This window comes from Oncorhynchus gorbuscha, unplaced genomic scaffold (genome assembly GCF_021184085.1).
Source record: "Oncorhynchus gorbuscha isolate QuinsamMale2020 ecotype Even-year unplaced genomic scaffold, OgorEven_v1.0 Un_scaffold_3166, whole genome shotgun sequence".
Taxonomy (NCBI): Eukaryota; Metazoa; Chordata; class Actinopteri; order Salmoniformes; family Salmonidae; genus Oncorhynchus; species Oncorhynchus gorbuscha.
In genome coordinates, this window is record NW_025747489.1 from 2,790 (window position 1) to 30,000 (window position 27,211).

A 27,211-nucleotide genomic window follows, 5' to 3' on the forward strand; every position below is an offset into this window, starting at 1 on the left:
GGGATGGAGGTAGGGAGGGACACAGAGATTGAGAGAGAGAGGGATGGATGTAGGGAGAGACAAAGGTGGAGAGAAAGGGAGATGGATGTAGGGAGAGACAAAGGTGGAGAGAAAGGGAGATGGAGGTAGGGAGAGACAAAGGTGGAGAGAAAGGGAGATGGAGGTAGGGAGAGACAAAGGTGGAGAGAAAGGAGATGGAGGTAGGGAGAGACAAAGGTGGAGAGAAAGGGAGATGGAGGTAGGGAGAGACAAAGGTGGAGAGAAAGGAGATGGAGGTAGGGAGAGACAAAGGTGGAGAGAAAGGGAGATGGAGGTAGGGAGAGACAAAGGTGGAGAGAAAGGGAGATGGAGGTAGGGAGAGACAAAGGTGGAGAGAAAGGGAGATGGAGGTAGGGAGAGACAAAGGTGGAGAGAAAGGGAGATGGAGGTAGGGAGAGACAAAGGTGGAGAGAAAGGGAGATGGAGGTAGGGAGAGACAAAGGTGGAGAGAAAGGGAGATGGATGTAGGGAGAGACAAAGGTGGAGAGAAAGGGAGATGGAGGTAGGGAGAGACAAAGGTGGAGAGAAAGGGAGATGAGGTAGGGGAGGGACACAGAGATGAAGAGAGCGGTGAAGTTTGGGGGTTTATTGCATATTTCAGACAGGTGTGGGGATGAGACAGGCTGGGGAGTGAGGCAGGTTAGATTATTGTGGAGCTCACAGCCAGTCTGTTTGTCAGACCCAGATGAACCCTAACAAGGATGAGGGAGGATGAGAGGAGAGAAGGAGAGAGGGTTAACCTAGGGTTAATAAGGGGTCTGAAGAGGAGTGGAGGAGGGATGAGAGGAGAGAGGGATGAGAGGAGGAGAGTAGGTTAATGGCTGTGAGTGGAGGAGAGGGAGGGATGAGAGGAGAGAAGGAAAGATGAGAGGAGAGGGAGGAGAAGTGGAGAGATGAGAGGAGGGGGATGAGGAGAGAGGAAGACAAAAGAAGGAGGGATGAGAGGAGAGAGGGATGAGAGGAGGGGTTAGGGGGTCCGTCTCTGTAGAGTAGCAGCAGGTCAGTATCATCATCATCACAGTAAATAAATAACATAATAATCAGAGAGACATACAGGCTTAATACCATTATACAGAGGACCAGGTGCTATGCACCACACACACACACACACACACACACACACACACACACACACACACACACACACACACACACACACACACACACACACACACACACACACACACACACACACACACACACACACACACACACACACACACAACAGTGGTTAAACATGAAGCATGAACATTAATCAATCTGCTTTCTGATTGGAGGATTTCAGCTCAGATCGTCTCTGATTGGCTTATTCTGTACAGAGACTGTGTGTGATTGGAGACAGAATCAAAGTCATTGGTTGTTCTGAAGAGTGACATCATAGCTCGATAAAACTGAAGAATAAAAATGTTTCTTCAAAATCTGAAAAACCTCTAAAATACAGGAACCGATGATATCCCCGGATCATGAAACCATGGTAACCAACCCGGCCGTGACCCATGATGACAGTTCCCCTGGAGATCAGTCTGGTCGGGATGGGAGGGGCTAGGTGGTATTGTCCTGTGATTGGTCAATAGTAGTTCTGTAGGGGCGGGGGGTTATTGCAGGGTGACGTGTGTGTGTGTGTGTTTCACTCCACAGCGAAGCCGCAAGTTTCCTCCACGGCCGTCAGCAGTTTCTCATAAAGTTTCTCGTACGACTCGTAGGGAGGGATATCTATTCTGTTAAAACTAAAGGAGGAGAAGGAGAGAGTGAGATCGAGAGGGAGGGAGGAAGGGAGAGAGAGAGGGAGGGAGGAAGGAAGGGAGAGAGAGAGAGGGAGGAAGGGAGAGAGGGAGGAAGGGAGAGAGGGAGGGAGGAAGGGAGAGAGGGAGGAAGGGAGAGAGGGAGGGAGGGAGGAAGGGAGGGAGGGAGGAAGGGAGAGAGGGAGGAAGGGAGAGAGGGAGGAAGGGAGAGAGGGAGGAAGGGAGAGAGGGAGGGAGAGAGGGAGGAAGGGAGGGAGGAAGGGAGGGAGAGAGGGAGGAAGGGAGAGAGGGAGGAAGGAGAGAGAGAGGGAGGAAGGGAGGAAGGAAGGGAGGGAGAGAGGGAGGAAGGGAGGGGAGAAGGGAGGAGGGAGAGGGGAGAGGGAGAGGGAGGAAGAGAGAGAGGGAGGGAGGAAGGGAGGGAGGGAGGAAGGAAGGGAGAGGGAGAGAGGGAGGAAGGGAGAGAGAGAGAGAGATTAATATCCAGACAGTGGGAGGAAGGAAGGGAGGAAGAGATTTTCTGTTACAGCCTGAATTTAAAAGGATCCATTTTAGAGGAGAGAGAGACAAAGACCCCATAATGTCAAAGTGGAATTATGAGAAATGTGTACAAATCAATAAAAAATGAAAAGCTGAGATGAGAGTCAATAGACTAACCCCTTTGGTCACAGTCTAAATACGTTCAGGAGTGAAAATCTACTTAACAAGTCACATAGTCAGGAGAGGAGAGTCAGGTTAGAGAGAGAGAGAGAGAGAGAGAGAGAGAGAGAGAGAGAGAGGAAGAGAGAGATTAATATCCAGACAGTGATGTGCAGTGCCTTCAGAATGTATTCACACCCCTCGACTTTAACACATTTTCTGTTACAGCCTGAATTTAAAATGGATCCATTTTAGATGTTGTTTAGGCCAGTGACACACAAATACCCCATAATGTCAAAGTGGAATTATGTTTTTAGAAATGTGTACAAATCAATAAAAAATGAAAAGCTGAGATGTCTAGAGTCAATAACTATTCAACCCCTTTGGTCACAGTCTAAATACGTTCAGGAGTGAAAATCTACTTAACAAGTCACATAGTCAGGTTATACCTGTTAGTGGGCTTAGCGGAGTCCCATAGTCAGGTTATACCTGTTAGTAGCGCTAGCGGAGTCCCATAGTCAGGTTATACCTGTTAGTGGCGCTAGCGGAGTCCCATAGTCAGGTTATACCTGTTAGTGGGCTAGCGGAGTCCCATAGTCAGGTTATACCTGTTAGTGGTGCTAGCGGAGTCCCATAGTCAGGTTATACCTGTTAGTGGTGCTAGCTGAGTCCCATAGTCAGGTTATACCTGTTAGTGGCGCTAGCGGAGTCCCATAGTCAGGTTATACCTGTTAGTGGGCTAGCGGAGTCCCATAGTCAGGTTATACCTGTTAGTGGGCTAGCGGAGTCCCATAGTCAGGTTATACCTGTTAGTGGCGCTAGCGGAGTCCCATAGTCAGGTTATACCTGTTAGTGGGCTAGCGGAGTCCCATAGTCAGGTTATACCTGTTAGTGGGCTAGTCAGGTTATACCTGAGTCCCATAGTCAGGTTATACCTGTTAGTGGGCTAGCGGAGTCCCATAGTCAGGTTATACCTGTTAGTGGTGCTAGCGGAGTCCCATAGTCAGGTTATACCTGTTAGTGGGCTAGCGGAGTCCCATAGTCAGGTTATACCTGTTAGTGGTGCTAGCGGAGTCCCATAGTCAGGTTATACCTGTTAGCGGCGCTAGCGGAGTCCCATAGTCAGGTTATACCTGTTAGCGGGGCTAGCGGAGTCCCATAGTCAGGTTATACCTGTTAGTGGTGCTAGCGGAGTCCCATAGTCAGGTTATACCTGTTAGTGGGCTAGCGGAGTCCCATAGTCAGGTTATACCTGTTAGTGGCGCTAGCGGAGTCCCATAGTCAGGTTATACCTGTTGTTAGTGTCAGGTTATACCTGTTAGTAGCTGAGGAGTCCCATAGTCAGGTTATACCTGTTAGTGGCGCTAGCGGAGTCCCATAGTCAGGTTATACCTGTTAGTGGTGCTAGCGGAGTCCCATAGTCAGGTTATACCTGTTAGTGGGCTAGCGGAGTCCCATAGTCAGGTTATACCTGTTAGTGGCGCTAGCGGAGTCCCATAGTCAGGTTATACCTGTTAGTGGCGCTAGCGGAGTCCCATAGTCAGGTTATACCTGTTAGTGGCGCTAGCGGAGTCCCATAGTCAGGTTATACCTGTTAGTGGCGCTAGCGGAGTCCCATAGTCAGGTTATACCTGTTAGTGGTGCTAGCGGAGTCCCATAGTCAGGTTATACCTGTTAGTGGCGCTAGCGGAGTCCCATAGTCAGGTTATACCTGTTAGTGGCGCTAGCGGAGTCCCATAGTCAGGTTATACCTGTTAGTGGTGCTAGCGGAGTCCCATAGTCAGGTTATACCTGTTAGTGGCGCTAGCGGAGTCCCATAGTCAGGTTATACCTGTTAGTGGCGCTAGCGGAGTCCCATAGTCAGGTTATACCTGTTAGTGGCGCTAGCGGAGTCCCATAGTCAGGTTATACCTGTTAGTGGCGCTAGCGGAGTCCCATAGTCAGGTTATACCTGTTAGTGGCGCTAGCGGAGTCCCATAGTCAGGTTATACCTGTTAGTGGTGCTAGCGGAGTCCCATAGTCAGGTTATACCTGTTATTGGGCTAGCGGAGTCCCATAGTCAGGTTATACCTGTTAGTGGTGCTAGCGGAGTCCCATAGTCAGGTTATACCTGTTAGTGGGCTAGCGGAGTCCCATAGTCAGGTTATACCTGTTAGTGGTGCTAGCGGAGTCCCATAGTCAGGTTATACCTGTTAGTGGCGCTAGCGGAGTCCCATAGTCAGGTTATACCTGTTAGTGGCGCTAGCGGAGTCCCATAGTCAGGTTATACCTGTTAGTGGCGCTAGCGGAGTCCCATAGTCAGGTTATACCTGTTAGTGGCGCTAGCGGAGTCCCATAGTCAGGTTATACCTGTTAGTGGCGCTAGAGGAGTCCCATGGTCAGGTTATACCTGTTAGTGGCGCTAGCGGAGTCCCATAGTCAGGTTATACCTGTTAGTGGGCTAGCGGAGTCCCATAGTCAGGTTATACCTGTTAGTAGTTCTAGCGGAGTCCCATGGACTCACTCTGTGTACAAAATTAATGTATATATATATATATAGTGTTTTACAATGACTACCTCATCTCTGTACCCCACACACACAATGACTACCTCCACAGACAATGACTACCTCATCTCTGTACCCCACACATACAATGACTACCTCATCTCTGTACCCCACACAGACAATGACTACCTCATCTCTGTACCCCACACACACAATGACTACCTCACACATACAATGACTACCTCATCTCTGTAACCCACACAGACAATGACTACCTCATCTCTGTACCCCACACACACAATGACTACCTCATCTCTGTACCCCACACATACAATGACTACCTCATCTCAGTACCCCACACATACAATGACTACCTCATCTCAGTACCCCACACACACAATGACTACCTCATCTCTGTACCCCACACATACAATGACTACCTCATCTCAGTACCCCACACACACAATGACTACCTCATCTCAGTACCCCACACACACAATGACTACCTCACACAGACAATGACTACCTCATCTCTGTACCCCACACATACAATGACTACCTCATCTCAGTACCCCACACACACAATGACTACCTCATCTCAGTACCCCACACATACAATGACTACCTCATCTCAGTACCCCACACATACAATGACTACCTCATCTCTGTACCCCACACAGACAATGACTACCTCATCTCTGTACCCCACACAGACAATGACTACCTCATCTCAGTACCCCACACATACAATGACTACCTCATCTCAGTACCCCACACATACAATGACTACCTCATCTCAGTACCCCACACATACAAATGGCCAACATACAGTGCCTTGCGAAAGTATTCGGCCCCCTTGAACTTTGCGACCTTTTGCCACATTTCAGGCTTCAAACATAAAGATATAAAACTGTATTTTTTTGTGAAGAATCAACAAGTGGGACACAATCATGAAATGCACCAATTTGTAAGTCGCTCTGGATAAGAGCGTCTGCTAAATGACTTAAATGTAAATGTAAGTGGAACGACATTTATTGGATATTGGATATTTCAAACTTTTTTAACAAATCAAAAACTGAAAAATTGGGCGGGCAAAATTATTCATCCCCCTTAAGTTAATACTTTGTAGCGCCACCTTTTGCTGCGATTACAGCTGTAAGTCGCTTGGGGGATGTCTCTATCAGTTTTGCATGAGACCATGTATCTGATGCTGTCTCAGTATGTATAGACCATGTATCTGATGCTGTCTCAGTATGTATAGACCATGTATCTGATGCTGTCTCAGTATGTATAGACCATGTATCTGATGCTGTCTCAGTATGTATAGACCATGTATCTGATGCTGTCTCAGTATGTGTAGACCATGTATCTGATGCTGTCTCAGTATGTATAGACCATGTATCTGATGCTGTCTCAGTATGTATAGACCATGTATCTGATGCTGTCTCAGTATGTATAGACCATGTATCTGATGCTGTCTCAGTATGTGTAGACCATGTATCTGATGCTGTCTCAGTATGTATAGACCATGTATCTGATGCTGTCTCAGTATGTATAGACCATGTATCTGATGCTGTCTCAGTATGTATAGACCATGTATCTGATGCTGTCTCAGTATGTATAGACCATGTATCTAATGCTGTCTGGTCATAAAGAGTATTGCATGTCATACTCTTTCTCTGGTGAGATAGTTTCAGCAAAGAGGAGAAGCCGTGGGCAGTGTGTTTGACACCCCGGTGTTAAAGGCATGGTTCTTTGAAAGTGTGTGTGTTCTTACCATGTGTGTGCCTTGGGTAGGTTGTCTGTGTTGGCCTCTATCAGATGGATGGTGAACAGCCTTGGGCCTGCTGAACCTGTAGAACCTTACACACACACATTCTAGTTATCACTGTTCTAGAACACCAACATTACTGATGTACAACACATTCTAGTTATCACTGTTCTAGAACACATTCTAGTTATCACTGTTCTAGAATACCAACATCACTGATGTACAACACGTTCTAGTTATCACTGTTCTAGAACACATTCTAGTTATCACTGTTCTAGAACACCAACATTACTGATGTACAACACATTCTAGTTATCACTGTTCTAGAACACATTCTAGTTATCACTGTTCTAGAACACATTCTAGTCATCACTGTTCTAGAATACCAACATCACTGATGTACAACATGTTCTAGTTATCACTGTTCTAGAACACATTCTAGTTATCACTGTTCTAGAATACCAACATCACTGATGTACAACACGTTCTAGTTATCACTGTTCTAAAACACATTCTAGTTATCACTGTTCTAGAATACCAACATCACTGATGTACAACACGTTCTAGTTATCACTGTTCTAGAACACATTCTAGTTATCACTGTTCTAGAATACCAACATCACTGATGTACAACACATTCTAGTTATCACTGTTCTAGAACACATTCTAGTTATCACTGTTCTAGAATACCAACATCACTGATGTACAACACATTCTAGTTATCACTGTTCTAGAACACATTCTAGTTATCACTGTTCTAGAATACCAACATCACTGATGTACAACACATTCTAGTTATCACTGTTCTAGAACACATTCTAGTCATCACTGTTCTAGAATACCAACATCACTGATGTACAACATGTTCTAGTTATCACTGTTCTAGAACACATTCTAGTTATCACTGTTCTAGAACACATTCTAGTTATCACTGTTCTAGAATACCAACATCACTGATGTACAACACGTTCTAGTTATCACTGTTCTAAAACACATTCTAGTTATCACTGTTCTAGAATACCAACATCACTGATGTACAACACGTTCTAGTTATCACTGTTCTAGAACACATTCTAGTTATCACTGTTCTAGAATACCAACATCACTGATGTACAACACATTCTAGTTATCACTGTTCTAGAACACATTCTAGTTATCACTGTTCTAGAATACCAACATCACTGATGTACAACACATTCTAGTTATCACTGTTCTAGAATACCAACATCACTGATGTACAACACATTCTAGTTATCACTGTTCTAGAACACATTCTAGTTATCACTGTTCTAGAATACCAACATCACTGATGTACAACACGTTCTAGTTATCACTGTTCTAGAACACATTCTAGTCATCACTGTTCTAGAATACTAACATCACTGATGTACAACACGTTCTAGTTATCACTGTTCTAGAATACCAACATCACTGATGTACAACACGTTCTAGTTATCACTGTTCTAGAACACCAACATCACTGATGTACAACACATTCTAGTTATCACTGTTCTAGAACACATTCTAGTTATCACTGTTCTAGAACACCAACATCACTGATGTACAACACGTTCTAATTATCACTGTTCTAGAACACCAACATCAACTGTTCTAGTTCTAGCTGTTCTTTGTTAATAGTGATGTGGGGTGTGCGTGCGACCCACCCTGTAGTGCCTTGAATCCCTGTAGTGGAACTCTGGTAGAACCGGTAACAAACTGCAGTAGTCGTCCTCTCCTCTCCTCAGTGAAGCTCTCTACAGCCTCCCAGAACCAGCAAACCACATTACTGTCTACAGCACAGTGCTTCAAACGGGTGTTTGACTTCCAATCTGCTAGGTCTATCTTCCCCAGGCCTCCGATTATCAACTAGGGAGAGACAGGGAGACAGGCCTCCAATTATACACTAGAGAGAGACAGGCCTCCGATTATACACTAGAGAGAGACAGGCCTCCGATTATACACTAGAGAGAGACAGGGAGACAGGCCTCCGATTATACACTAGAGAGAGACAGGCCTCCGATTATACACTAGAGAGAGACAGGCCTCCGATTATACACTAGAGAGAGACAGGGAGACAGGCCTCCGATTATACACTAGAGAGAGACAGGGAGACAGGCCTCCGATTATACACTAGAGAGAGACAGGGAGACAGGCCTCCGATTATACACTAGAGAGAGACAGGCCTCCGATTATACACTAGAGAGAGACAGGCCTCCGATTATACACTAGAGAGAGACAGGCCTCCGATTATACACTAGAGAGAGACAGGGAGACAGGCCTCCGATTATACACTAGAGAGAGACAGGCCTCCGATTATACACTAGAGAGAGACAGGCCTCCGATTATACACTAGAGAGAGACAGGGAGACAGGCCTCCGATTATACACTAGAGAGAGACAGGGAGACAGGCCTCCGATTATACACTAGAGAGAGACAGGGAGACAGGCCTCCGATTATACACTAGAGGCAGGACTCGGACTATACACTAGAGAGAGACAGAGAGACAGGCCTCCGATTATACACTAGAGAGAGGCAGGACTCGGATTATACACTAGAGAGAGACAGGGAGACAGGCCTCCGATTATACACTAGGGAGAGGCAGGGAGACAGGCCTCCGATTATACACTAGAGAGAGATAGGGAGACAGGCCTCCGATTATACACTAGAGAGAGACCGAGAGACAGGCCTCTGATTATACACTAGAGAGAGACAGGCCTCCGATTATACACTAGAGAGAGACAGGCCTCCGATTATACACTAGAGAGACAGGCCTCCGATTATACACTAGAGAGACAGGCCTCCGATTATACACTAGAGAGACAGGCCTCCGATTATACACTAGAGAGAGACAGGCCTCCGATTATACACTAGAGAGAGACAGAGAGTTAGGCCTCCGATTATACACTAGAGAGAGACAGGCCTCCGATTATACACTAGAGAGAGACAGGCCTCCGATTATACACTAGAGAGAGACAGGCCTCCGATTATACACTAGAGAGAGACAGGCCTCCGATTATACACTAGAGAGAGACAGGCCTCCGATTATACACTAGAGAGGCAGGCCTCCGATTATACACTAGAGAGAGACAGGCCTCCGATTATACACTAGAGAGAGACAGGCCTCCGATTATACACTAGAGAGAGACAGGCCTCCGATTATACACTAGAGAGAGACAGAGAGTTAGGCCTCCGATTATACACTAGAGAGAGACAGGCATCCGATTATACACTAGAGAGAGACAGAGAGACAGGCCTCCGATTATACACTAGAGAGAGGCAGGCCTCCGATTATACACTAGAGAGAGACAGGCCTCCTATTATACACTAGGGAGAGACAGAGAGACAGGCCTCCGATTATACACTAGAGAGAGACAGGGAGACAGGCCTCCGATTATACACTAGGGAGAGACAGGGAGACAGGCCTCCGATTATACACTAGAGAGAGGCAGGACTCGGATTATACACTAGAGAGAGACAGGCCTCCGATTATACACTAGAGAGAGACAGGGAGACAGGCCTCCGATTATACACTAGAGAGAGACAGAGACAGGCCTCCGATTATACACTAGAGAGAGACAGAGACAGGCCTCCGATTATACACTAGAGAGAGACAGGCCTCCGATTATACACTAGAGAGAGACAGGCCTCCGATTATACACTAGGGAGAGACAGGGAGACAGGCCTCCGATTATACACTAGAGAGAGGCAGGCCTCCGATTATACACTAGAGAGAGACAGGGAGACAGGCCTCCGATTATACACTAGAGAGGGAGACAGGCCTCCGATTATACACTAGAGAGAGACAGGAGACAGGCCTCCGATTATACACTAGAGAGAGAGAGGGAGACAGGCCTCCGATTATACACTAGAGAGAGACAGAGAGACAGGCCTCCGATTATACACTAGAGAGAGAGAGAGAGACAGGCCTCCGATTATACACTAGAGAGAGACAGATTATACACTAGAGAGACAGACAGGCCTCCGATTATACACTAGAGAGAGACAGGAGACAGGCCTCCGATTATACACTAGAGAGACAGGCCTCCGATTATACACTAGAGAGAGACAGGGAGACAGGCCTCCGATTATACACTAGAGAGAGACAGGCCTCCGATTATACACTAGAGAGAGACAGGGAGACAGGCCTCCGATTATACACTAGAGAGAGACAGGGAGACAGGCCTCCGATTATACACTAGAGAGAGACAGGCCTCCGATTATACACTAGAGAGAGACAGGGAGACAGGCCTCCGATTATACACTAGAGAGACAGGCCTCCGATTATACACTAGAGAGAGACAGGGAGACAGGCCTCCGATTATACACTAGAGAGAGACAGGGAGACAGGCCTCCGATTATACACTAGAGAGAGACAGGGAGACAGGCCTCCGATTATACACTAGAGAGAGAGGCCTCCGATTATACACTAGGAGACAGGCCTCCGATTATACACTAGAGAGAGACAGGGAGACAGGCCTCCGATTATACACTAGAGAGAGAGAGGGAGACAGGCCTCCGATTATACACTAGAGAGAGACAGAGAGACAGGCCTCCGATTATACACTAGAGAGAGACAGAGAGACAGGCCTCCGATTATACACTAGAGAGAGACAGGCCTCCGATTATACACTAGAGAGAGACAGAGAGACAGGCCTCCGATTATACACTAGAGAGACAGGCCTCCGATTATACACTAGAGAGAGACAGGCCTCCGATTATACACTAGAGAGACAGATTATACACTAGAGAGAGACAGGGAGACAGGCCTCCGATTATACACTAGAGAGACAGGCCTCCGATTATACACTAGAGAGAGACAGGGAGACAGGCCTCCGATTATACACTAGAGAGAGACAGGGAGACAGGCCTCCGATTATACACTAGAGAGAGACAGGCCTCCGATTATACACTAGAGAGAGAGACAGATTATACACTAGAGACAGGCCTCCGATTATACACTAGAGAGACAGAGAGACAGGCCTCCGATTATACACTAGAGAGAGACAGGGAGACAGGCCTCCGATTATACACTAGAGAGAGGGAGACAGGCCTCCGATTATACACTAGAGAGAGACAGGCCTCCGATTATACACTAGAGAGAGACAGGGAGACAGGCCTCCGATTATACACTAGAGAGAGACAGAGACAGGCCTCCGATTATACACTAGAGAGAGACAGGAGACAGGCCTCCGATTATACACTAGAGAGAGACAGGAGACAGGCCTCCGATTATACACTAGAGAGAGAGGGAGACAGGCCTCCGATTATACACTAGAGAGAGACAGGGAGACAGGCCTCCGATTATACACTAGAGAGAGACAGGCCTCCGATTATACACTAGAGAGAGACAGGAGACAGGCCTCCGATTATACACTAGAGAGAGGACAGGCCTCCGATTATACACTAGAGAGAGACAGGGAGACAGGCCTCCGATTATACACTAGAGAGAGACAGGGAGACAGGCCTCCGATTATACACTAGAGAGAGACAGGCCTCCGATTATACACTAGAGAGACAGAGAGACAGGCCTCCGATTATACACTAGAGAGAGACAGGCCTCCGATTATACACTAGAGAGAGACAGAGAGACAGGCCTCCGATTATACACTAGAGAGAGACAGAGAGACAGGCCTCCGATTATACACTAGAGAGAGACAGAGAGACAGGCCTCCGATTATACACTAGAGAGAGACAGGCCTCCGATTATACACTAGAGAGAGACAGGGAGACAGGCCTCCGATTATACACTAGAGAGACAGGCCTCCGATTATACACTAGAGAGAGACAGGGAGACAGGCCTCCGATTATACACTAGAGAGAGACAGGCCTCCGATTATACACTAGAGAGAGACAGGCCTCCGATTATACACTAGAGAGAGACAGGGAGACAGGCCTCCGATTATACACTAGAGAGAGACAGGCCTCCGATTATACACTAGAGAGAGACAGAGAGACAGGCCTCCGATTATACACTAGAGAGAGACAGAGAGACAGGCCTCCGATTATACACTAGAGAGAGACAGGGAGACAGGCCTCCGATTATACACTAGAGAGAGATAGGGAGACAGGCCTCCGATTATACACTAGAGAGAGACAGGCCTCCGATTATACACTAGAGAGAGACAGGGAGACAGGCCTCCGATTATACACTAGAGAGAGGCAGGCCTCCTATTATACACTAGGGAGAGACAGAGAGACAGGCCTCCGATTATACACTAGAGAGAGACAGAGAGACAGGCCTCCGATTATACACTAGAGAGAGACAGGCCTCTGATTATACACTAGAGAGAGACAGAGAGACAGGCCTCCGATTATACACTAGAGAGAGACAGAGAGACAGGCCTCCGATTATACACTAGAGAGAGACAGATTATACACAGAGAGACAGGCCTCCGATTATACACTAGAGAGAGACAGAGAGACAGGCCTCCGATTATACACTAGAGAGAGACAGGCCTCCGATTATACACTAGAGAGAGACAGGGAGACAGGCCTCCGATTATACACTATACACTAGAGAGACAGAGAGACAGGCCTCCGATTATACACTAGAGAGAGACAGAGAGACAGGCCTCCGATTATACACTAGAGAGAGACAGAGAGACAGGCCTCCGATTATACACTAGAGAGAGACAGGCCTCCGATTATACACTAGAGAGAGACAGGCCTCCGATTATACACTAGAGAGAGACAGGCCTCCGATTATACACTAGGGAGAGACAGAGAGACAGGCCTCCGATTATACACTAGAGAGAGACAGAGAGACAGGCCTCCGATTATACACTAGAGAGAGAGAGAGACAGGCCTCCGATTATACACTAGGGAGAGACAGAGACAGGCCGATTATACACTAGAGAGAGACATGCCTCCGATTATACACTAGAGAGAGACAGGGAGACAGGCCTCCGATTATACACTAGAGAGACAGGCCTCCGATTATACACTAGGGAGAGACAGAGAGACAGGCCTCCGATTATACACTAGAGAGAGACAGAGAGACAGGCCTCCGATTATACACTAGAGAGAGGCAGAGAGACAGGCCTCCTATTATACACTAGAGAGAGACAGGGAGACAGGCCTCCGATTATACACTAGAGAGACAGGCCTCCGATTATACACTAGAGAGAGACAGGGAGACAGGCCTCCGATTATACACTAGAGAGAGACAGAGAGACAGGCCTCCGATTATACACTAGAGAGAGACAGGGAGACAGGCCTCTGATTATACACTAGAGAGAGGCAGGCCTCCGATTATACACTAGGGAGAGGCAGGGAGACAGGCCTCCGATTATACACTAGAGAGAGACAGAGAGACAGGCCTCCGATTATACACTAGAGAGAGGCAGGCCTCCTATTATACACTAGGGAGAGACAGAGAGACAGGCCTCCGATTATAAACTAGAGAGAGACAGGCCTCCGATTATACACTAGAGAGAGACAGAGAGACAGGCCTCCGATTATACACTAGAGAGACAGGCCTCCGATTATACACTAGGGATAGACAGAGACAGGCCTCCGATTATACACTACAGAGAGACAGGGAGACAGGCCTCCGATTATACACTAGAGAGAGACAGGCCTCCGATTATACACTAGAGAGAGACAGAGAGACAGGCCTCCGATTATACACAGAGAGAGACAGAGAGACAGGCCTCCGATTATACACAGAGAGACAGGTAGACAGACAGACAGGTCCGATTATACACTAGGGAGGGACAGACAGACAGGCCTCCGATTATACACAGGGAGGGACAGAGAGACAGGCCTCCAGATTATACAACAGACAGACAGGCCTCCGATTATACACTAGGAGAGACAGACAGACAGGCCTCCGATTATACACTAGGGAGAGACAGGTACCGATTATACACAGACAGACAGGTACGATTATACACAGACAGGACAACAGACAGACAGGCCTCCGATTATACACTAGGAGAGACAGAGAGACAGGGATTATACACTAGAGACAGACAGGTATAACAGACAGACAGATTATACACTAGAGAGAGACAGGCCTCCGATTATACACAGACAGACAGGTATAACCGATTATACACAGAGAGACAGGCCTCCGATTAGACAGACAGGTATAACAGACAGACAGGTATAACAGACAGACAGGTATAAGACAGTATAACAGACAGGTATAACAGACAGACAGGCCACGATTATAACAGAGACAGGTATAACAGACAGACAGGTATAACAGCCAGTACAACAGGAATAACAGACAGGTACAACAGACAGACAGGACAACAGACAGACAGGTATAACAGACAGACAGACAGGTACAACAGACAGACAGGTATAACAGACAGACAGGTACAACAGACAGACAGGTACAACAGACAGACAGGTACAACAGACAGACAGGTACAACAGACAGACAGGTATGACAGACAGGTACAACAGACAGACAGGTACGACAGACAGGTACAACAGACAGACAGGTACAACAGACAGACAGGTACAACAGACAGACAGGTACAACAGACAGACAGGTACAACAGACAGACAGGTACAACAGACAGACAGGTACAACAGACAGACAGGTACAACAGACAGACAGGTATAACAGACAGACAGGTATAACAGACAGGTACAACAGACAGACAGGTACAACAGACAGACAGGTATAACAGACAGACAGGTACAACAGACAGACAGGTACAACAGACAGACAGGTACAACAGACAGACAGGTACAACAGACAGACAGGTACAACAGACAGACAGGTACAACAGACAGACAGGTACAACAGACAGGTACAACAGACAGACAGGTACAACAGACAGACAGGTACAACAGACAGGTACAACAGACAGACAGGTACAACAGACAGACAGGTATAACAGACAGACAGGTATAACAGACAGACAGGTACAACAGACAGACAGGTATAACAGACAGACAGGTACAACAGACAGACAGGTACAACAGACAGGTATAACAGACAGACAGGTACAACAGACAGACAGGTATAACAGACAGACAGGTACAACAGACAGACAGGTACAGACAGACAGACATAACAGACAGACAGGTACAACAGACAGACAGGTACAACAACAGACAGACAGGTATAACAGACAGACAGGTATAACAGACAGACAGGTACAACAGACAGACAGGTACAACAGACAGACAGGTATAACAGACAGACAGGTATAACAGACAGACAGGTACAACAGACAGGTACAACAGACAGACAGGTACAACAGACAGACAGGTACAACAGACAGGTACAACAGACAGACAGGTATAACAGACAGACAGGTATAACAGACAGGTACAACAGACAGACAGGTACAACAGACAGACAGGTACAACAGACAGACAGACAGGTATAACAGACAGACAGGTACAACAGACAGACAGGTACAACAGACAGGTACAACAGACCGGTACAACAGACCGGTACAACAGACAGGTACAACAGACAGGTACAACAGACAGACAGGTACAGCAGACAGGTATAACAGACAGACAGGTACAACAGACAGACAGGTATAACAGACAGACAGGTACAACAGACAGACAGGTATAACAGACAGGTATAACAGACAGGTACAACAGACAGACAGGTACAACAGACAGACAGGTACAACAGACAGACAGGTACAACAGACAGACAGGTATAACAGACAGACAGGTACAACAGACAGACAGGTATAACAGACAGACAGGTATAACAGACAGGTACAACAGACAGACAGGTACAACAGACAGACAGGTACAACAGACAGACAGGTACAACAGACAGACAGGTACAACAGACAGACAGGTATAACAGACAGACAGGTATAACAGACAGGTACAACAGACAGGTATAACAGACAGACAGGTACAACAGACAGACCGGTATAACAGACAGACAGGTACAACAGACAGACAGGTACAACAGACAGACAGGTACAACAGACAGACAGGTACAACAGACCGGTACAACAGACAGACAGGTATAACAGACAGACAGGTACCTCCAGCTCCTTGTGGTCAAATGGTTTGAGGAGATGTTGAGGAATCAGTTGGCTGAATCCTTTCTGCAGAGCTAAGAACTGAGCCTCGATCCCCCTCATAAACCTCCAGGTAACATAAAGCTTCACGTACTCCTTCTTGTTGTCCTCGGTTACCGGGAGGTTCTGACCGTTGGGTTTCAGCTCATGTTGAAGGAACTTCCCGAAGGCACTGTGTTCCACGCAGAACGTATGATCTAGAACCGACGAGATGTCATTCTCCCTACACACACACACACACACACACACACACACACACACACACACACACACACACACACACACACACACACACACACACACACACACACACACACACACACACACACACACACACACACACACACACACACACACAGAGATAACATTGTAATACCCAGAAACGAAGAGACACTGCTGGCACAAAGCTAGTGTAATTACTAGTGTGTGGTACTCACGGTATCCAGACCAGACTCTTGTCTAGTCCAGGGTCAGTAAAGCTAGTGTAATTACTAGTGTGTGGTACTCACGGTATCCAGACCAGACTCTTGTCTAGTCCAGGGTCAGTAAAGCTAGTGTAATTACTAGTGTGTGGTACTCACAGTATCCAGACTCTTGTCTAGTCCAGGGTCGGTAAAGCTAGAGTAATTACTAGTGTGTGGTACTCACGGTATCCAGACCAGACTCTTGTCTAGTCCAGGGTCAGTAAAGCTAGTGTAATTACTAGTGTGTGGTACTCACGGTATCCAGACCAGACTCTTGTCTAGTCCAGGGTCAGTAAAGCTAGTGAAATTACTAGTGTGTGGTACTCACGGTATTCAGACCAGACTCTTGTCTAGTCCAGGGTCAGTAAAGCTAGTGTAATTACTAGTGTGTGGTACTCACAGTATCCAGACTCTTGTCTAGTCCAGGGTCGGTAAAGCTAGAGTAATTACTAGTGTGTGGTACTCACGGTATCCAGACCAGACTCTTGTCTAGTCCAGGGTCAGTAAAGCTAGTGTAATTACTAGTGTGTGGTACTCACAGTATCCAGACTCTTGTCTAGTCCAGGGTCGGTAAAGCTAGAGTAATTACTAGTGTGTGGTACTCACGGTATCCAGACCAGACTCTTGTCTAGTCCAGGGTCAGTAAAGCTAGAGTAATTACTAGTGTGTGGTACTCACAGTATCCAGACCAGACTCTTGTCTAGTCCAGGGTCAGTAAAGCTAGTGTAATTACTAGTGTGTGGTACTCACAGTATCCAGACCAGACTCTTGTCTAGTCCAGGGTCAGTAAAGCTAGTGTAATTACTAGTGTGTGGTACTCACAGTATCCAGACCAGACTCTTGTCTAGTCCAGGGTCAGTAAAGCTAGTGTAATTACTAGTGTGTGGTACTCACGGTATCCAGACTCTTGTCTAGTCCAGGGTCAGTAAAGCTAGTGTAATTACTAGTGTGTGGTACTCACGGTATCCAGACTCTTGTCTAGTCCAGGGTCAGTAAAGCTAGTGTAATTACTAGTGTGTGGTACTCACAGTATCCAGACCAGACTCTTGTGAAGTTCAGGATCAGTGGTCTCCAGGTCTTGTAGCATAATAGGTTTCCCCAGCAGCTGCTTGTAGAAGGGCAGGGTGAAGCCTCCGTTGATATAGTGACTATGGAACACTGCCAGGCCCATCACACGACCCACGAAGTGGAAATACGATAGGTGGTCCTATACACACACCATCATCATCATCATCATCAGTACTTACAGGGTTGATCTATAGTGTGTGTGTGTACTCACAGGGTTGATCTGCAGTGTGTGTGTGTATTCACAGGGTTGATCTGTAGTGTGTGTGTGTATTCACAGGGTTGATCTGTAGTGTGTGTACTCACAGGGTTGATCTGTAGTGTGTGTACTCACAGGGTTGATCTGTAGTGTGTGTGTATTCACAGAGTTGATCTGTAGTGTGTATGTACTCACAGGGTTGATCTGTAGTGTGTGTGTATTCACAGGGTTGATCTGTAGTGTGCGTGTGTATTCACAGGGTTGATCTGTAGTGTGTGTGTATTCACAGAGTTGATATAGTGACTATGGAACACTGCCAGGCCCATCACACGACCCACAAAGTGGAAATACGATAGGTGGTCCTATATACACACCATCATCATCAGTACTCACAGGGTTGATCTGTAGTGTGTGTGTGTGTATTCACAGGGTTGATATAGTGACTATGGAACACTGCCAGGCCCATCACACGACCCACAAAGTGGAAATACGATAGGTGGTCCTATATACACACCATCATCATCATCATCAGTACTCACAGGGTTGATCTGTAGTGTGTGTGTGTACTCACAGAGTTGATCTGTAGTGTGTGTGTATTCACAGAGTTGATATAGTGACTATGGAACACTGCCAGGCCCATCACACGACCCACAAAGTGGAAATACGATAGGTGGTCCTATATACACACCATCATCATCATCATCAGTACTCACAGGGTTGATCTGTAGTGTGTGTGTGTACTCACAGAGTTGATCTGTAGTGTGTGTGTGTATTCACAGAGTTGATATAGTGACTATGGAACACTGCCAGGCCCATCACACGACCCACAAAGTGGAAATACGATAGGTGGTCCTATATACACACCATCATCATCATCATCAGTACTCACAGGGTTGATCTGTAGTGTGTGTGTGTACTCACAGAGTTGATCTGTAGTGTGTGTGTGTATTCACAGAGTTGATATAGTGACTATGGAACACTGCCAGGCCCATCACACACCCACAAAGTGGAAATACGATAGGTGGTCCTATATACACACATCCATCAAAGTGGAAACTCACAGAGTTGATCTGTAGGTGGTCACCTATATCACACACCCCATCAGGTGGTCATCATCATCATCATCATCATCATCATCATCATCATCATCAGTACTCACAGGGTTGATCTGTAGTGTGTGTGTGTACTCACAGAGTTGATCTGTAGTGTGTGTGTATTCACAGGGTTGATCTGTAGTGTGTGTACTCACAGGGTTGATCTGTAGTGTGTGTACTCACAGGGTTGATCTGTAGTGTGTGTACTCACAGGGTTGATCTGTAGTGTGTGTGTTCACAGGGTTGATCTGTAGTGTGTGTGTACTCACAGGGTTGATCTGTAGTGTGTGTGTACTCACAGGGTTGATCTGTAGTGTGTGTATTCACAGGGTTGATCTGTAGTGTGTGTACTCACAGGGTTGATAGAGGAGTCAGGGTTGATCTGTAGTGTGTGTGTGTGTACTCACAGGGTTGATCTGTAGTGTGTGTACTCACAGGGTTGATCTGTAGTGTGTGTACTCACAGGGTTGATAGAGGAGTCAGGGTTGATCTGTAGTGTGTGTACTCACAGGGTTGATAGAGGAGTCAGGGTTGATCTGTTGTGTGTGTACTCACAGGGTTGATCTGTAGGGTTGATCTGTAGTGTGTGTACTCAGGGTTGATCAGGGTTGATCTGTAGGGTTGATCTGTGTGTGTACTCACAGGGTTGATAGAGGAGTCAGGGTTGATCTGTAGTGTGTGTACTCACAGGGTTGATAGAGGAGTCAGGGTTGATCTGTTGTGTGTGTACTCACAGGGTTGATAGAGGAGTAAGGGTTGATCTGTAGTGTGTGTGTACTCACAGGGTTGATCTGTAGTGTGTGTACTCACAGGGTTGATAGAGGAGTCAGGGTTGATCTGTGATGTGTGTACTCACAGGGTTGATCTGTAGTGTGTGTACTCACAGGGTTGATCTGTAGTGTGTGTGTGTGTACTCACAGGGTTGATCTGTAGTGTGTGTGTACTCACAGGGTTGATCTGTAGTGTGTGTACTCACAGGGTTGATCTGTAGTGTGTGTACTCACAGGGTTGATCTGTAGTGTGTGTACTCACAGGGTTTATAGAGGAGTCAGGGTTGATCTGTAGTGTGTATGTGTACTCACAGGGTTGATCTGTAGTGTGTGTGTGTGTACTCACAGGGTTGATCTGTAGTGTGTCTGTACTCACAGGGTTGATCTGTAGTGTGTCATACTCACAGATCTGTATCTGTATGTGTGTGTGTGTGTACTCACAGGGTTGATCTGTAGTGTGTCTGTACTCACAGGGTTTATAGAGGAGTCAGGGTTGATCTGTAGTGTGTGTGTGTACTCACAGGGTTTATCTGTAGTGTGTGTACTCACAGGGTTTATAGAGGAGTCAGGGTTGATCTGTAGTGTGTGTACTCACAGGGTTGATCTGTAGTGTGTGTACTCACAGGGTTTATAGAGGAGTCAGGGTTGATCTGTAGTGTGTGTACTCACAGGGTTTATAGAGGAGTCAGGGTTGATCTGTAGTGTGTAAATGTTGTCTGTTGAATACTGGAACAGGCCGTAGTACGGGTTCAACATCTCATGGCACAGCAGGTACAGCCACTCCCTGTATAACCATAATACAACGTTATTACAACGTTACCACAGCAGGTACAGCCGCTCCCTGTATAACCATAATACAATGTTATTACAACGTTACCACAGCAGGTACAGCCACTCCCTGTATAACCATAATACAACGTTACCACAGCAGGTACAGCCACTCCCTGCATAACCATAATACAACGTTACCACAGCAGGTACAGCCGCTCCCTGTATAACCATAATACAACGTTATTACAACGTTACCACAGCAGGTACAGCCGCTCCCTGTATAACCATAATACAACGTTACCACAGCAGGTACAGCCACTCCCTGCATAACCATAATACAACGTTACCACAGCAGGTACAGCCGCTCCCTGTATAACCATAATACAACGTTATTACAACGTTACCACAGCAGGTACAGCCGCTCCCTGTATAACCATAATACAACGTTACCACAGCAGGTACAGCCACTCCCTGTATAACCATAATACAATGTTATTACAACGTTACCACAGCAGGTACAGCCGCTCCCTGTATAACCATAATACAACGTTACCACAGCAGGTACAGCCACTCCCTGTATAACCATAATACAATGTTATTACAACGTTACCACAGCAGGTACAGCCACTCCCTGTATAACCATAATACAATGCTACCACAGCAGGTACAGCCACTCCCTGTATAACCATAATACAACGTTATTACAACGTTACCACAGCAGGTACAGCCGCTCCCTGTATAACCATAATACAACATTATTACAACGTTACCACAGCAGGTACAGCCGCTCCCTGTATAACCATAATACAACGTTACCACAGCAGGTACAGCCACTCCCTGTATAGCCATAATACAACGTTATTACAACGTTACCACAGCAGGTACAGCCGCTCCCTGTATAACCATAATACAATGTTATTACAACGTTACCACAGCAGGTACAGCCACTCCCTGTATAACCATAATACAACGTTACCACAGCAGGTACAGCCACTCCCTGTATAACCATAATACAACGTTATTACAACGTTACCACAGCAGGTACAGCCGCTCCCTGTATAACCATAATACAATGTTATTACAACGTTACCACAGCAGGTACAGCCACTCCCTGTATAACCATAATACAACGTTACCACAGCAGGTACAGCCACTCCTTATATAACCATAATACAATGTTATTACAATGTTATCTCAGCAGGTACATGTTTGACTAGCTGTGTTCCTGCACCAATCAAGAGACTGGTGTTTGACTAGCTGTGTTTCTGCACCAATCAAGAGACTGGTGTTTCTGCACCAATCAAGAGACTGGTGTTTGACTAGCTATGTTTCTGCACCAATCAAGAGACTGGTGTTTCTGCACCAATCAAGAGACTGGTGTTTGACTAGCCGTGTTTCTTCACCAAGCAAGAGACTGGTGTTTGACTAATGGTGTTTCTGCACCAATCAAGAGACTGGTGTTTCTGCACCAATCAAGAGACTGGTGTTTCTGCACCAATCAAGAGACTGGTGTTTCTGCACCTAGCAAGAGACTGGTGTTTCTGCACCTAGCAAGAGACTGGTGTTTCTGCACCTAGCAAGAGACTGGTGTTTCTGCACCTAGCAAGAGACTGGTGTTTCTGCACCTAGCAAGAGACTGGTGTTTCTGCACCTAGCAAGAGACTGTTGTTTGACTAGCCATGTTTCTGCACCAATCAAGAGACTGGTGTTTGACTAATGGTGTTTCTGCACCAATCAAGAGACTGGTGTTTCTGCACCAATCAAGAGACTGGTGTTTCTGCACCTAGCAAGAGACTGGTGTTTCTGCACCTAGCAAGAGACTGGTGTTTCTGCACCTAGCAAGAGACTGGTGTTTCTGCACCTAGCAAGAGACTGGTGTTTCTGCACCTAGCAAGAGACTGGTGTTTCTGCACCTAGCAAGAGACTGGTGTTTCTGCACCTAGCAAGAGACTGGTGTTTCTGCACCTAGCAAGAGACTGTTGTTTGACTAGCCATGTTTCTGCACCAATCAAGAGACTGGTGTTTGACTAGCCGTGTTTTTTCACCAAGCAAGAGACTGGTGTTTGACTAATGGTGTTTCTGCACCAATCAAGAGACTGGTGTTTCTGCACCAATCAAGAGACTGGTGTTTCTGCACCAATCAAGAGACTGGTGTTTCTGCACCAATCAAGAGACTGGTGTTTCTGCACCAATCAAGAGACTGGTGTTTCTGCACCTAGCAAGAGACTGGTGTTTCTGCACCTAGCAAGAGACTGGTGTTTCTGCACCTAGCAAGAGACTGGTGTTTGGCTAGCCGTGTTTCTGCACCAATCAAGAGACTGGTGTTTGACTAGCCATGTTTCTGCACCAATCAAGAGACTGGTGTTTCTTCACCAAGCAAGAGACTGGTGTTTGACTAGCCGTGTTTCTGCACCAATCAAGAGACTGGTGTTTCTGCACCAATCAAGAGACTGGTGTTTGACTAGCCGTGTTTCTGCACCAATCAAGAGACTGGTGTCTGACTAGCCGTGTTTCTGCACCAATCAAGAGACTGGTGTTTGACTAGCCGTGTTTCTGCACCAATCAAGAGACTGGTGTTTGACTAGCCGTGTTTCTGCACCAATCAAGAGACTGGTGTTTGACTAGCCGTGTTTCTGCACCAATCAAGAGACTGGTGTTTGACTAGCCGTGTTTCTGCACCAATCAAGAGACTGGTGTTTGACTAGCCGTGTTTCTGTACTGCATGTGATGGCAGAGATTGCACAACAACAAAAAATGCCCATGTGATTCATACGAATAATCCAATGGTTCTGCCTGGTCAGACTACGGGTCAGACTACGGGTCAGACTACGGGTCAGACTACGGGTCAGACTACGGGTCAGACTACGGGTCAGACTACAGGTCAGACTACAGGTCAGACTACGGGTCAGACTACAGGTCAGACTACAGGTCAGACTACGGGTCAGACTACGGGTCAGACTACGGGTCAGACTACAGGTCAGACTACAGGTCAGACTACAGGTCAGACTACAGGTCAGACTACATTGCCAACGTGGTAGACAGGGACTCCCATGCACAGCTAACTGGCTAAACAATGTGGTAGACAGGGACTCCCATGCCCAGCTAAACAACGTGGTAGACAGGGACTCCCATGCACAGCTAACTGGCTAAACAACGTGGTAGACAGGGACTCCCATGCACAGCTAACTGGCTAAACAACGTGGTAGACAGGGACTCCCATGCCCAGCTAAACAACGTGGTAGACAGGGACTCCCATGCCCAGCTAACTGGCTAAACAACGTGGTAGACAGGGATTCCCATGCCCAGCTAAACAACGTGGTAGACAGGGACTCCCATGCCCAGCTGAACAACGTGGTAGACAGGGATTCCATGCCCAGCTAAACAACGTGGTAGACAGGGATTCCCATGCCCAGCTAAACAACGTGGTAGACAGGGCCTCCCATGCCCAGCTAACTGGCTAAACAACGTGGTAGACAGGGACTCCCATGCCCAGCTAACTGGCTAAACAACGTGGTAGACAGGGACTCCCATGCCCAGCTAAACAACGTGGTAGACAGGGACTCCCATGCCCAGCTAAACAACGTGGTAGACAGGGACTCCCATGCCCAGCTAACTGGCTAAACAACGTGGTAGACAGGGATTCCATGCCCAGCTAAACAACGTGGTAGACAGGGATTCCCATGCCCAGCTAAACAACGTGGTAGACAGGGACTCCCATGCCCAGCTAACTGGCTAAACAACGTGGTAGACAGGGACTCCCATGCCCATGCCCAGCTAAACAACGTGGTAGACAACATGCCCAGCTAAACAACGTGGTAGACAGGGACTCCCATGCCCAGCTAAACAACGTGGTAGACAGGGATTCCATGCCCAGCTAAACAACGTGGTAGACAGGGACTCCCATGCCCAGTTAAACAACGTGGTAGACAGGGATTCCATGCCCAGCTAACTGGCTAAACAACGTGGTAGACAGGGCCTCCCATGCCCAGCTAAACAACGTGGTAGACAGGGATTCCCATGCCCAGCTAAACAACGTGGTAGACAGGGCTTCCCATGCCCAGCTAACTGGCTAAACAATGTGGTAGACAGGGACTCCCATGCCCAGCTAAACAACGTGGTAGACAGGGACTCCCATGCCCTAAGCTAAACAACGTGGTAGACAGGGATTCCATGCCCCACTGGCTAAACAACGTGGTAGACAGGGATTCCCATGCCCAGCTAACTAAACAATGTGGTAGACAGGGACTCCCATGCCCAGCTAAACAATGTGGTAGACAGGGATCCCATGCTCAGCTAACTGGCTAAACAACGTGGTAGACAGGGACTCCCATGCCCAGCTAAACAACGTGGTAGACAGGGACTCCCATGCCCAGCTAAACAACGTGGTAGACAGGGATTCCATGCCCAGCTAACTGGCTAAACAACGTGGTAGACAGGGACTTCCATGCCGAGCTTAACAACGTGGTAGACAGGGATTCCCATGCCCAGCTAAACAACGTGGTAGACAGGGATTCCCATGCCCAGCTAAACAACGTGGTAGACAGGGATTCCCATGCCCAGCTAAACAACGTGGTAGACAGGGATTCCCATGCCCAGCTAAACAACGTGGTAGACAGGGATTCCCATGCCCAGCTAAACAACGTGGTAGACAGGGATTCCCATGCCCAGCTAAACAACATGGTAGACAGGGATTCCCATGCCCAGCTAAAAACAACATGCCCAGCTAAACAACAGTAGGATTCCATGCCCAGCGAAACAATGTGGTAGACAGGGACTCCCATGCTCAGCTAACTGGCTAAACAACGTAGTAGACAGGGCCTCCCATGCCCAACTAACTGGCTAAACAATGTGGTAGACAGGGACTCCCATGCCCAGCTAAACAATGTGGTAGACAGGGATCCCATGCTCAGCTAACTGGCTAAACAATGTGGTAGACAGGGACTCCCATGCCCAGCTAAACAACGTGGTAGACAGGGATTCCCATGCCCAGCTAAACAACATGGTAGACAGGGATTCCCATGCCCAGCTAAACAACATGGTAGACAGGGATTCCATGCCCAGCGAAACAATGTGGTAGACAGGGACTCCCATGCTCAGCTAACTGGCTAAACAACGTAGTAGACAGGGCCTCCCATGCCCAACTAACTGGCTAAACAATGTGGTAGACAGGGACTCCCATGCCCAGCTAAACAATGTGGTAGACAGGGATCCCATGCTCAGCTAACTGGCTAAACAATGTGGTAGACAGGGACTCCCATGCCCAGCTAAACAACGTGGTAGACAGGGACTCCCATGCTCAGCTAACTGGCTAAACAACGTGGTAGACAGGGATTCCATGCCCAGCTAACTGGCTAAACAACGTGGTAGACAGGGATTCCCGTGCCCAACTAACTGGCTAAACAATGTGGTAGACAGGGACTCCCATGCCCAGCTAAACAACGTGGTAGACAGGGGATCCAATGCCCAGCGAAACAATGTGGTAGACAGGGACTCCCATGCTAAACAAGCTAACTGGCTAAACAACATGGTAGACAGGGCCTCCCATGCCCCCAACTAACTGGCTAAACAAATGTGGTGCCCAGACAGGGACAGGGATTCCCATGCCCAGCTAAACAATGTGGTAGACAGGGATCCCATGTCCAGCTAAACAACAGCTAGACAACTGGCTAAACAACGTGGTAGACAGGGACTCCCATGCCCAGCTAAACAACGTGGTAGACAGGGATTCCATGCCCAGCTAACTGGCTAAACAACGTGGTAGACAGGGACTTCCATGCCCAGCTAAACAACATGGGACAGGGATTCCCATGCCCAGCTAAACAACGTGGTAGACAGGGATTCCCATGCCCAGCTAAACAACGTGGTAGACAGGGATTCCCATGCCCAGCTAAACAACGTGGTAGACAGGGATTCCCATGCCCAGCTAAACAACAGCTAAACAACATGGTAGACAGGGATTCCCATGCCCAGCTAAACAACATGGTAGACAGGGATTCCCATGCCCAGCTAAACAACGTGGTAGACAGGGATTCCCATGCCCAGCTAAACAACGTGGTAGACAGGGATTCCCATGCCCAGCTAAACAACATGGTAGACAGGGGGATTCCCATGCCCAGCTAAACAACATGGTAGACAGGGATTCCCATGCCCAGCTAA

General features: G+C 47.3%; 1 protein-coding gene across 1 annotated transcript in view; it reads right to left on the reverse strand.

Annotated features, from left to right (window-relative positions):
* Positions 1 to 482: 482 nt before the first annotated feature.
* LOC124027388 (E3 ubiquitin-protein ligase SMURF1-like) overlaps positions 483 to 27,211 on the reverse strand; it is a gene marked incomplete at its 5' end in the record, with an annotated part of 46,023 nt that continues 19,294 nt past the window's right edge. Inside the window, 6 exons of the mRNA XM_046339830.1 lie at positions 483 to 1,766; positions 6,680 to 6,755; positions 8,338 to 8,539; positions 16,657 to 16,915; positions 18,185 to 18,363; positions 20,954 to 21,068. Coding sequence (XP_046195786.1) covers positions 1,667 to 1,766; positions 6,680 to 6,755; positions 8,338 to 8,539; positions 16,657 to 16,915; positions 18,185 to 18,363; positions 20,954 to 21,068 — 931 coding nt within the window. The remainder of the gene's footprint in view (positions 1,767 to 6,679; positions 6,756 to 8,337; positions 8,540 to 16,656; positions 16,916 to 18,184; positions 18,364 to 20,953; positions 21,069 to 27,211) is intronic.